The sequence below is a fragment of the Branchiostoma belcheri genome, unplaced genomic scaffold (assembly GCF_001625305.1).
Source record: "Branchiostoma belcheri isolate BF01 breed outbred unplaced genomic scaffold, Haploidv18h27 scaffold86, whole genome shotgun sequence".
Classification (NCBI taxonomy): domain Eukaryota; kingdom Metazoa; phylum Chordata; class Leptocardii; order Amphioxiformes; family Branchiostomatidae; genus Branchiostoma; species Branchiostoma belcheri.
Window position 1 is genome coordinate 1,167,316 of NW_017804531.1, and position 13,929 is coordinate 1,181,244.

Consider the following 13,929-nt stretch of genomic DNA (forward strand, 5'->3'; position numbering starts at 1 on the left):
ATACTTAAAAGCTACGAATAATTCACCAGTTAAGTGTATTTCTGAGTAGTCTGAATAGTCTAAATACCTATTGTTATACGATTATCTTGTATCCTTCTGTTATGATACTGCAGCTTAAGTCATCACAACACCCAAATAATATATTACAAGTTGCTTCTTTTGAAAAATATGTATTTACATATTTCACCTCCATTCACTTGTTTTCTGTACATTCCACATACGACGCGTGCGTGCGTAGACACCACAACATTGATTTGTAAAATTTGTTTAAACCGTATTCGAAGTACTGTTCTGTGGCAATTGTGTGAGTAATCCCTGATGAAGATAATAAAATCTCAAAATTTATGTGACAACAGCATTTGTTTAGGAGTAAGTAAGCCCTGTAAAAAAACAATACAATACTAGCTGGAAACATTGAGCAACTACAAGTAACAGCAGCAAGCGAAGAAACAATGACATATCATGAGGTACAAAATAGAGTAGCATAGAACAGTGTAGCTTAATTAAAACAGTGCCTACCATGCGGACAACGGATAAAAAATACGAGTTGTATACTGTAAAATCTCTTGGTGTGTTGAGGCAGAGGCTTACCATACTGTCTACGTTCCTCCTACCTATAAGTTGGGACTAGTTGACTACATTGAGGCAATGACGTGCTTGAAGTTACCCAAGCTAGACGGAGAGAGGGTCTTGTATATTACTACAAGCGGCATTGTACTCTAAAAATTCTTTTTGACGCAGACTGAAATGAGGATATTAGCTTATGGCTTGCGCGCTACTAGAATATTTGTTTTCGCACATAGTTTGACCATTGATAAAAGATGAAGTTGCATGAAACAATGTATCCAATATTCATTCCCGTCCCTAATGTCATTATATTTAATATCTATTTTACATTACAATAATTTCTAGTCATCTATTTTGTTTTTCATTCTGATCTATTAGCATATATACAGCCTTCTTGTAAACATTAACGACTGCTCTCTGTTGTCTCGAAAACGGGTCGAAATTGTCCTCTGAGTTTCTTCGCCGCTTGAATTTTCCTTCCGAATTTCTTAAGACGCAGTTCATCCTTTCTTGGGAGACTTCAGGTAAGTTTAAGAATCTGGTTATTCTTCTGAGCTGATTGTCGAGGTCGTCTCTCAGCTTCTCGTATTGGACGATGAGCAGCGGACCCGGAAACTTCAGCCAATCGAGGAACGTGTTACTCCAGGTCTGGGACTTGCCTTCGACAAAATCTCGCCACGCTGAAAGAACGGAGAAGGCGATTGGTTGAGGTTAGAGTAAATTTTATCGGTGTTTCTTTGTTTGGACAGGAATTTGTTTAGTCAGTGTGAAAATGAAACCCCGATTAAAAAAAACTAAAAACACGCCAAAAATATGCTAGAACCCAAACCTCTGCATGGAGAGTAAGAGCGTATTCATTCAACTGGAATATCCATAAACACAGTGACACTTACAGTACCTAAACGTGTTCCCTACCTTGGCTCTTATATCTGGCCCTGGCGGCAAACCCGTTATGGCCGCCATAGTGTCGGTTGAACTCCGCTAGGATGGCGTCGTATGGGTCTCGCACCATCAAGATTGTCTGCAGAAAGGCAAAATCACATACATTGGGTAACACATAACCAGGAAAAACACGCATGCGAGACACTTATTCGAATTTTTGCATACTTCGGGTAGAAACAAATAAACGTTACACGTAAGACTTTTCCCAATGATGGAAAGCCCGCTTCACCTATAAGACACGACCTCCCTATCAGGTAGCAACATATGTACGGAGACACCTACTGGCATTAATTTTGTCGCAATCTTGTACAATATTAATATCTGCACTGTGTATAGTGGACACCATAAGCATGAGTTATTTCCAAGCATCTATATATAGCTACCACTCGTGGATGGAATTCGTAGTATGGACGTGGACAAATGTTCTTTGGTGGACTGTACAACAGTTAAAACATTTAATGGCAGGAGTTGCTTAAAGCTTTCTAGTGATGATGCCGCAACTGTGCTTGATGGCAACGAGTTCCACTGTACTATAGTTCTTGGAAAATACAAGTTCTTGACACCTCAGCTCTGATATTTGAAGACATGACTTTTTTTCTGGGCTGGTGGCGTCACGTACCTTATCGAAGTGCTTGAATGAGTTGTTCCCGCCGAACTCGTGTGTCTTGACCAGGACGACCGACCCGTTGATGCAGCCCTCAGCCGGGAACCCGTGTCTCTTCAGCTCCAAGTCTTTGTATACACTCCCTGTCAGAATACCTGAAACATAAATATTAAAAACAACTCTTTTTATAAGATATTCTGACAATTTTTGTACGTCTCTTCAGCTCTAAGTCTTTGTAAACTTCCTGTCAGAATACCTGAAACACAAATACTAAACCCAACTTTTATCGGATATTCTGAACATTTTTTGTATGTCTCTTCACTCCATGTCAGAATACCTGAAACTAAAAAAAAAACCAACTTTTTTATCAGATGTTCTGACATATTTTCTTATATGTATCCTGAAACTTACCGTGCGGAAATACTTAATATAATGTTTGCAGCCACACTTGGCTGGCTGTTGTGCGGACGAAGTCGGGTCTTGGTTGGCGGTTAAATTTGACTCAAATCTAACTCAAATTCGATTCGATTTGTATAAAAAGGTTCGTATAGACTGCTCCCGAACTCCAGCCAACTTTGTTCACATGGTGATCGGGTGAAGGTTCTGAATGTGTGACTTGACTTGAGGTGGGCTTGTATGAGAAACAACATGAAACATTACTACTGAAAAAGCAATCACACATAGTTATCATAAGTTTCCCAAAATGTCACAGAATTCCATCCTTTCTTCTCCTTTCCCATTGCTAAGTTTCTGATATTGTGAGGAACCATTTATAAGCGTGTTCTGGACACATTGAGAGTGTGTAAACCCCGAGATATGCAGCACGTGTACACAATCACACATAGTTCTCTTATGTATTCCCAAAATGTCACACAATTTTTCCTTCTTCCCTTTCCTCGTTGCTACATTTCTGATATTGTACATGTGAGGAACCATTTATAAAGTTGTTCTGGACACATGTACATTTAGGGTTTGCAAAGCCCTAGATATGAGGCACGTGTGCACAATCACACATAGTTCTCATAAGTATCCCCAAATGTCACAGCATTCTTCCCCTTCTTCTCTTTTCTCGTAGGTAAGTTTCTGATATTGTGAGGAACCATTTATAAGCGTGTTCTGGACACATTGAGAGTGTGCAAAACCGGAGATATGCAGCACGTGTTCACAATCACACATACTTCTCTTAAGTATTCCCAAAATGTCACAGCATTCTTTTCTTTCTTCCCTTTTCTCATTACCTAACTTCTGATATTGTGAGGAACCATTTATAAGCGTGTTCTGGACACATTAAGGGAGTGTAGAGCCGGAGATATGTAGCACGTGTGCACAATCACACATAGTTCTCTTAAGTATCCCCAAATGTCACACCACTCTTTCATTTCTTCCCTTTTCTACCTTTTCTACCTTTTCTTCCTTTTGCTACATGTCTGATATTGTGAGGAACCATTTATAAGCGTGTTCTGGACACATTAAGGGTGTGTAAAACCGGAGATATGCTGCACGTGTCTGCAATCACACATAGTTCTCATAAGTATCCCCAAATGTCACAGCATTCTTCCCCTTCTCCCCTTTTCTCGTTGCTACACTTCTGATATTGTGAGGAACCATTTATAAGCGTGTTCTGGACACATGTCATTAAGAAGTGTGTAAAGCCGGAGATACGCTGCACGTGAGCACAATCACACATTTAGTGTCTCATAAGTATCCCCAAATGTCACAACATTCTTTCCTTTCTCCCTTTTTCTCGTTACTTAACTTCTGATAGTGTGACGAACCATTTATAAGCATGTTCTGGACACATTAAGGGTGTGTAAACCCCGAGATATGCAGCACGTGTACACAATCACACGTACATGTAGTTCTCTTAAGTATTCCCAAATGTCATAGCACTCTTTCCTTTCTCCCCTTTTCTCGTTGCCACATTTCTGATATTGTGAGGAACCATTTATAAGCGTGTTTTGGACATATTGAGAGTGTGTAAACCCCGAGATATGCTGCACGTGTGCACAATCACACATAGTTCTCATAAGTATCCCCAAATGTCACAACATTCTTTCCTTTCTCCCCTTTTCTCGTTGCCACATTTCTGACACTGTGAGGAACCATTTATAAGCGTGTTCTGGACACATTAAGGGTGTGCAAAGCCCTAGATATGAGGCACGTGTGCACAATCATACATTGCTCTCTTAAGTATTCCCAAAATGTCACACAATTTTTCCTTCTTCCCTTTTCTCGTTGCTACATTTCTGATATTGTACATGTGAGGAACCATTTATAAGCGTGTTCTGGACACATTAAGGGTGTGTAAAACCCAAGATATGTTGCACGGGTGCACAATCACACATAGTTCTCTTAAGTATTCTTAAATGTCACAGAATTCCTTACTCTCTCCCCCTTTCTCGTTACTTAACTTCTGATATTGTGAGGAACCATTTATAAGCGTGTTCTGGACACATTAAGAAGTGTGCAAAGCCGGAGATATGCTGCACGTGTGCACAATCACACATAGTTCTCATAAGTATTCCCAAAATGTCACAGCATTCTTTCCTTTCTCCCTTTTTCTCGTTACCTAACTTCTGATATTGTGAGGAACCATTTATAAGCGTGTTCTGGACACATTAAGGGAGTGCAAAGCCCTAGATATGAGGCACGTGTGCACAATCACACATAGTTCTCATAGTAAGTATTCCCAAAATGTCACACAATTTTTCTTTCTTCCCTTTCCCATTGCTAAGTTTCTGACATTGTGACGAACCATTTATAAGCGTATTCTGGACACATTAAGGGTTTTCAAAGCCCTAGATATGTTGCACGTGTGCACAATCACACATAGTTCTCATATGAAGTATTCCCAAAATGTCACACAATTTTTCCTTCTCCCCTTTTCTCGTTACTTCACTTCTGATATTGTGAGGAACCATTTATAAGCGTGTTCTGGACACATTAAGGGTGTGTAAAGGCGGAGATATGTTGCACGTGTGCACAATCACACATAGTTCTCTTAGGTATTCCCAAAATGTCACACAATTTTTCCTTCTCCCCTTTTCTCGTTACTTCACTTCTGATATTGTGAGGAACCATTTATAAGCGTGTTCTGGACACATTAAGGAAGTGCAAAACTGGAGATATGCTGCACGTGTACACAATCACACATAGTTATCATAGTAAGTATTCCCAAAATGTCACACAATTTTTCCTTCTTCCCTTTCCTCGTAGGTAAGTTTCTGATATTGTGAGGAACCATTTATAAGCGTGTTCTGGACACATTAAGGGTGTGTAAAGCCGGAGATTGGCTGCACGTGTGCACAATCATACATAGTTATCATATTAAGTATTCTCAAAATGTCACACAATTTTTCCTTTCTCCCCCTTTCTCGTTACTTAACTTCTGATACTGTGAAGAACCATTTATAAGCGTGTTCTGGACACATTAAGAAGTGTGTAAAACCCAAGATATGCTGCACGTGTGCACAATCATACATTGTTCTCTTAAGTATTCCCAAAATGTCACACAATTTTTCCTTCTTCCCTTTCCTCGTTGCTACATTTCTGATATTGTACATGTGAGGAACCATTTATAAAGTTGTTCTGGACACATTTAGGGTTTGCAAAGCCAAAGATATGCTGCACGTGTGCACAATCATACGTTGTTCTCTTAAGTATTCCCAAAATGTCACACTACTTTCCTTTCCCTTGCTCCTTTTCTCGTTGCTAAGTTTCTGATATTGTGAGGAACCATTTATAAGCGTGTTCTGGACACATTAAGAAGTGTGTAAAGCGGGAGATATGTAGCACGTGTAATACGTCAGGCGCCTGTATCAGCCTGGATGACAGGGTTATTAGCTGAGGTGCGGTGATTTAAGACTTTGGGAGTGTTGCTGAGGCCTAGGAAAAAACGTCGTGTTTCCTGTTTCCCGACCGACACTAGAAAAAAATGCTGAACCTAGACTTTATTTTGTGGATTTCTGCAAGGAACATGAATGTAATGTAGCCAACTGCCGCCGCGTCTCATGCCTGCGAAGCTGGTGTGTTACGCCGGAGGGCGGTTACACCGGCTATATGCGGATACAGATACAGAATTTTTCAAGCTGATCGACCTTTTCTAGCTCCATGATCTGACACCTGAGCGATGAAACGTTGTGCAATCAGTTTTCCAACATTGACATTGAAACTATAAGTGTCCTCATTCCTCATGCAAGTTCTACTTTGTGAAACTGTATTGTATAAGTTGGATAGCCGGTATAACTGCCCTTCGGCATAACACTCAAGCTTCACTATATAGAGATCGTTAAATTCTAAAAAAAGAAGAAGAAGAAAATAGATAATCCCTACCTACCGACCTAATTTTTTCAGGACTGAAACAGGAAACGTAACAGTTTTTTCCTAGGCCTTAGCTGTGTCGCAGTGATGTACGAGTTTGGGAGTGTCGCTGGAGGTACAAACCGTGACGAATGACAACCTTCGGGCGCAGAAACGGCTCAGTAAATCATCCTGCGCCGGCTTGTAATGCTAAGATAAGTTGTTTCAGGCTTTAAGTTGTCGGGGAAATAAATACAAATATATCTATTAGCAGCAGCCACATTTCAGGCTTACTTGCTGGTGGCTGCGTGCAACAGCCAGGGAGAACAAAACATCGCCAGCTTGTAATTCCTAGATAAGTTGTTTCAGGCTTGAAGTTGTCGGGGAAATAAATACAAATATATCTATTAGCGGCAGTCGCATTTCAGGCTTACTTGCTGGTAACTACAAACCACAGACGGGTCAGGCTGAAGAAAAAATCGATATTTTAGAAACTCTGGTTATTTATAAAGGCGAATCCGTGAGGTTATTGAACTGAGAAAGTTTTTTTTTATATTCCAACTTGTAATCACAAGACGTGGCGATGGCACACTCAAGTTTTTTTTAAACTTATTTTTTATGCCACCGCCAACACAGAGGACACTGCAATACGTCAGGAAAGTCGTGTAAAGTGTCTTTCCCAAGAGCACAAAACAGGTGGCATCGGGAAGGATTCGAACCCGGGACCTCTTGGTTCTGAGACGAACACTCTATCGTTACGCCACACGACCACACTCGACTGAGAAAGTTGAAAGTCAAAGCTGTATCAAGTCTGGACGATAGCCAATTGAGCGCAGAAACTTAATGTTAAATTTCCATTTCCAGCTTTATAAGTAGTAACATAAACGACACGAAAAGTTTGTTATTTGCTGATAAAGGATTTTTATTACTTTGCGTATAAAATGTATAGTGGAACAGATGGCAATTAAATCCCAAAGATAAGTGGGAGAAATTCGATAAAACTTCCGCCGACCACTTTAATTGTGTAATATTTGTGTTTCACTTTCTGAGTCCATCAAGGCATAGTAAAATTTAAGGCAGATACGTGTGGGTTTACACTTCAGCACCAAGGACAGGGGCAGCGTAAAACCAAATCCACGGTAGGTTCTGGTCACCAGTGAGTGATAAACATAGGAAATGTGGTGCGTTTATACCAACCAACCAAGCAAGTGCTCGTCCCTAGATCATGATATAAACTTTCTACGACACTGCATGTCTGTTTCTTCAATTTTTCTGTGCGCTTTTTAAAAATCAAATACAACTATACTGTTCCCAAGTTTCAACGGCCATATTCCTAAATCCTGTCTCCTAAACCTAAATCCTGTTTCAAAACTGAACAGAAGAATTTAATCTGACACAAGGTACTTCATGTTTCGTATTCTGGCTCTATTTTCGGCCGCGGTCTCCTATTCCGCTGATTTCTGTATCTGTACTTGTATCGGTATAGCCGGTATAACCGCCCTTCGGCGTAACACATCAACTTTCGTGTTAGGCGGCACGTTTCTGCAACTTTAGACTTCACACGGCAAACACTCGTGCCTTCCGGCGGCAAATTGGATGAGAATATAAAGAAGGCCACTTTGCCGCCTTGAAAGTGTTAGACACAAATGTAGAATCCACGACAAAAGAGTCTACATACAGTATGCCAAACGTCCAAGGTTAGTCAGGCGTAACCTCAAGCATAGCTAGGTACCTCAAGTATCGCCAAGTATCACTCCTTTCTCGCGTCAGTAATGAGCTCGGTCAACAGGGTGGCAGGTGTGCGTTTGAGAGAAACTGGCGGGGGATTCTTAATTACAAGAACGAAGCGAAGTGAGTTTCAAAGGCCTCAAAGGCCTCTACTGCTCCTAGAGACCAACAAAGGCATCTTGCCAAGGAACACCGACCCTCTTGTTATAGCGTAGTGTTTTGATCGGTAGTTTTTTTAGTAGCCTTACTTGGATGTCTTACGGCAGATTCTTAATTACAAGAACGCACCGAAGTGAGCTTTAAAGGCCTCAAAGGTTTCCACTGCTCCTAGAGACCGACTGAGGCTTCTTGCCAAGAAACGCCGACACGCGTTTCCGTCTCGTAAGCGGCCATTTGAAACGGTCGATGCCATATCCAAGAGTATCATAACTGTCAGACAGTGGGGCTGGTACAATTCAGTCAGGGATTGTGATGTTATGAATGTATAGTGGAAAATGAATGAGTTCCTTTGTTATACTGTATGTCATTTTGGATTATGTCTGTTTCTTGTAATGTATAATGTTTGTCAGTATTTGTACTTGTATGCCCAGCACTACCTGAAAAACAGTTTTTTTTAAATGTAACCTGAGTGTATTCTGCTGGTAAAATAAATAAATGAAATGAAAATGTTTTGAGGTGCACCAACACAGAGGTGCCTTCTCGTTCTGATCTAGTAAGTAGTTACCACAACAACTGCGTAAAACAAAATATTCGCATACTTTGAGACCCGTCAGAATCAGTCAGGGTTTGCCGTAGCCTCTACCAGGCTTCGGAAGCGGCTGGAAAGAGTAGAAATTGGCCAAATAGACAGATAACATGCCAGGGGAGTTGGTCTGTCTATTGGCCAATTTCTACTCCTTCCAGCCGCCTCCCGAAGCCTGGTAGAGGCTAGGTTTGCCCCCCCCCCGAATATTGGCCAATTTCTACTCCCTCCAGCGCCTCCCGAAGCCAGCTGGCAGAGGCTAGTATTTGCCCCGACTGTTGTTGAGTAGATAAGCCGCGGGAGAGACGAGAAGACAGATGATCCACGGGAGGAAGGCCAAGGGCCAAGTGGGTGGCAGCTGGAGCCGAGGAGCTAGGTTGTATACTGGCCCTGGCAACAGTCTGGCACCCAGGGTAGCCCTGGCAACTGGCAACAGTCTGGTACCCAGGCTAGAGGAGCTAGCCTGCATACTGGCCCTGACAACGGTCTGGCACCCAAGCTAGCGGAGTTAGTCTGTATACTGCCCCTGGCAACAGTCTGGCACCCAGGCTAGTTTGCCCCCGGCTCCAGCCGACTGTTGGTGATGCGATAAGCCAAGAGAAGACAGATGATCCACGGGAGGAAGGCCAAGGGCCAAGTGGCTGGCAGAGACCATCTGTTCAGGCGGGGACAGCTGAGAGGCTGGGGTGAGAGGGTTCCCCAGGCTCCGTTAGTGCACGTACACATTGGCACAACGACGTGTTCAAGATACTAAGTGTTAGATAGATAGACGGCTGTTTCTTGTGGATGTCAGTAAACAAACAAAACAAAGCCACAAGAAATGCCAGCACTTTTGTTTCTATATGTATTACTGAGAGGCTGGGGTGAGAAGGTGCCCCAGGCTCCGTCAGTGCACGTACACATTGGCACAACGACGTGTTCAAGATACTAAGCAGATTAGGGGCATTATTAAACCTCCTTAGTAACAGTTTATTTGCACCGAAAATTTGAATATTTCGTCTAAATTCCCACTTTATTATCTTACTTTATTCTTTATTGACACATCAAATATTGCAGACATACATGCAATGTTGCCTGAATGGCGTTGATATTTACAAAATTAAAAATCAACACATATACACATAAGTTGCACATCCCATACATCTACAAGTATCAATTATCTTGTGCAAGGTTGGTGGGGATGAGAGGGTGCTTCAGGCTCCGTCAGTGCATGCACGCATTGGCACATCGACGTGTTCAAAATACATAAGCAGATAGACATGTTTCCACAAAGCCAACGGGACGTTTCTTGTACAGGCTAGGGGCGAACCGAGACTGGTGGGTCTCGAAGTGTGCGACGTGTTCAAGATACAAAGCAGATAGAAGTGTTTCCACATACGGGTTTTTCTTCTACACTTGTCAGTAGACAAAGCAAGGCCAGAAGAAATGCCAGTACTTTCTACATGTATTAATTTATTTAGTTTTTTTATCATTCGGCGTCGTCTTAGATCTACTACGGCGTCGATGTACAGGTGTGGTAGCCTCCTGTGCAGGCCCGGGGCGGTGGAGAAGAGTTTTTAATGCGTTATTTTAATATAGCCGGCCATCCTACATAGCCGACGAGAGAAGGTTGCTTTCCGCCCACGGGTCGCCGCGGGGCCTGCACAGGAGGCTACAGGTGTGGTCAACATCAATCTCTCTCAAGGAATGGCAATGTATCATCTACGCAGAGTTTTAACGGTTTCTGATATTCAAATCTTAACCAGTTTACATTTAAGTATATAATTACGTTTACTTTCTGACAACATAAATAGTCAATCTAACATTCTGTATGTACTGAACATTCCTATACGGTATATCCACACCAGTGTTTCGGCGTTTCATTATAAAGCTCTACTAAACTGTATATAACATCGAGACTTGTCTTACTATTACTGTTACTGTTACTGTTACTGTGCCCAAGTCATACAGATCACGTACGGAATCGCAGCGCCATGCTTAATTACCTTAAAAGGAGAGATTACATCTGTCTATCACGGCTCCGTTTACGTCATCACCCAAATGGACCAATCAGCCAATCAGAGACGCGTGGAGCTGACAACTCTGGGTTCGAGATTACAGCCCAAAGCCTGCCTGCATCCCCGGCAGATAAATTAATTAATCATATTCCCTTGCACATGGCTTGAAATACTGGGTGCATATACACCTTGGTGCAAGTGAAATAGGAGCTATGCAAGTATTTCTGGTGTCTACTTGTACCTTACCTGCACCGGTCCATATACTGGGTATATGCAGGTTAGTGCATGTAAAATTGGAGCTGTGCAGGTATTTCTGATGTCTACCTGCACCTAACCTGCACTGGTCCATGTACTGGGTATATGTAGGTTAGTGTAGGTAAAATTGGAGCTGTGCAGGTATTTCTGATGTCTACCTGCACCTAACCTGCACTGGTCCATGTACTGGGTATATGTAGGTAATAGTGTGGGTAAAATTGGAGCTGTGCAGGTATTTCTGATGTCTACCTGCACCTAACCTGCACTGGTCCATGTACTGGGTATATGTAGGTTAGTGTAGGTAAAATTGGAGCTGTGCAGGTATTTCTGATGTCTACCTGTACCTAACCTGCACTGGTCCATGTAGTAGGTTTACAGATGTATGTAGAGTTTTATAATTTTTCTTTGCTGCATTGACTGTTACCACCTATGGAGTACGAAAAAAAATAATGGCAGTGGTTTTTGAACAGTTTTAGCATGATCCATACTTCTCAAAGTCTGAATGATGCAGGTTAAAGTGTGTCTCGTGCAAGTAATTTTCAATATCACTGCACCAGTGCAGGTATGCAGAAAAAATGTTTCGAGCCCTGCTTACGTTAGAGATTCAGACGCTTCCGGTTTCATCTATCATCTTGAATGTCGCCGAATAAATGATGAGGCTTAAATACGGCTTATGTTGTTAAGGTGCTGAATACGTCACGTTAAGCCGGGGATCAGTGTGGAAGACATCACATTAAGCTCTAGTTGTGAAACTGTCTCCTGTCTGAGTATGACTATGAGAGATGGGTGCACGTAGCATCAACCAGAAGCGACTGGAAAGAGTAGAGATTGGCTAAATAGACAGATGACATGCCAGGGGAGTTGGGCTGGTAAATACTATGCCTATAGCGTCTGTCAGGCTTCGGGAAGCGGCTGGATCATGGAAAGAGTAGAAATTGGCCAAATAGATAGATGACACGCCAGGGGAGTTTGTCTGATAAAGTAGTACATTTGCTCCCTCCCGAAGCCTGTCGTCGGGGCCCGTAGTCCTTTGAAGTCCATTTGAAATGTGGCAAACTGTACGCCTTTTAGTAAAGTTTTACGGACCAACTCCCCTGGCATGTTATCTGCCTATTTGACCAATTTCCACTCTTTCCCGCCGCTCCTGAAGCCTGTTAGAGGCACGTCCTGTGTACACCATCCCTAGGAGAGAGACATCACAACGATTTGTTGCCAAAGTGAGCGCTTTGGCCCTTCAGTCAAAACCTGCAGCGACTTTGGCAACTACCTGGGTCCTACTGTGCCGCTTTGAGAACCCTGCTGGCTCTTGGCAAGCCCTGCTGTCCCGAAGGTCGCCCCATAAAACAAGCCAATTGGCTGTCAAGGCGAGGTCGAGGGAATACCAAAATCGTGGACTTACAATAAGCCCCGCGAGGTTCAAATTGTCAAAACCGGTTAAACTTCCCCGTGTATTTCAATTGTAAGTAATTGGTCTTAGGGGCTTTTAGGGGCGTAATAACATCCCGATGTTGAGAAATAAGCTTGCAATCATCTAAACCAGGTGCGCGTACTCCACTATTCGGTACACAGTAATGCTCTTCATATGTGTCCCTTTCCTGTTCATTACACGCTACACAACCCGGTGAGAATCCTGTCCCTTTGCTAATCACAGGGTTGTGAAACGCTGAGACCTCAGCAGGCAGTGTCACTAATACGGAGCGCTACAGATGATTAGCTGTCCTGTTCCTTCTTTTACAAGGCCTTCTTTTCCGTTGGTTAGTTGGTTGGTTTTGTTAGACCAATTTTCCGTCCTTCATACATACTTAAAAAGTTAATACTTCGAACCGTGAATACCAGAACTACGTATGCTTGGAATACTATACGTTCACAATTTTATGCTCCTCTTCTAAAACGATGAATTTTAGTACCATGTACAATATTCATTTCCTTGTAAAACATTTAAAACTTCTGTAACTTAACACATAATATGCAATGTTGTATGCCCTTGCGATCATTTCAATAATTGACCACAATTCAGTGACTCTAGATCTTGAGTTTCGAGCCTTAAGCCTCTTACTACTAGTCTTAGCTTGGAGCCATCTGTTTCTGTACTCGTTTTATTTATTTAGCGACTATAAGAAGCCCAGTTTCAAAACGGATGGCAACCAGGATAAAGTCTTCTTCCATCCCCCAAACCTCTCAGCCTTTCACGTAACGTTACATACGTAAGATACGATGCCATATCGACGACACAAATCTTTTATCTCCTGCCCAGTCGCTCAGTATGCATTTGGCTTATCTTTAAATTAGGAGGCTTTGGATGAAATTTCAGCCTCTGACGGACAGACGACTGATACGTCCTGCTCCAAAATCGATGATGACCTATAGCTACGTGGTGAAGATAAGACCACTCGTGTCCAGACCGTAACCCGTAGCCTACTTTTGCCGCGGAACAGAACGCTGTCAGCAAAGAATTAACTTCACATGTAAATCTCTGTCCCTAATCATAGCAATCTCCCTCGGAAGACTGTTTCAAAGTTCAACCGTTGTCGGTAGAGTTCTCTTATGACTGACGGTGTTTGAGACAGGGATTACCAGAGTGTTTTTGTGTTGGGTTTTGGACTGGGTGTCACCCGCCGCACCTCTTTATGTTTAGAGACAAGGCCATTTTCCGTTTACAGAACTATATATATGTTGACGGTAGCGGCAGGTGCAGAAAACAGAGCATTATTTGTAACGGTAATGATAAGTTCGTGATGATAAGTACAGAAGTGACCAAGAAAACCGCGAAGTCATGTCGATCAGAGCCCCCCCCC

At 42.4% G+C, this 13,929-nt stretch overlaps 1 protein-coding gene across 1 annotated transcript; it reads right to left on the reverse strand.

The window, feature by feature from the left end:
- Positions 1–852: 852 nt before the first annotated feature.
- Positions 853–10,857, reverse strand: LOC109487126 (WSCD family member GA21586-like). The gene is made up of 4 exons (XM_019791094.1): positions 10,842–10,857; positions 2,129–2,268; positions 1,483–1,588; positions 853–1,247 (listed from the first exon to the last, which is right to left on the reverse strand). Exons 1-4 carry the CDS (start codon positions 10,855–10,857, stop codon positions 913–915), a joined length of 597 nt encoding a protein of 198 aa, XP_019646653.1. The 3' UTR covers positions 853–912.
- Between the last annotated feature and the right edge of the window lie 3,072 nt (positions 10,858–13,929).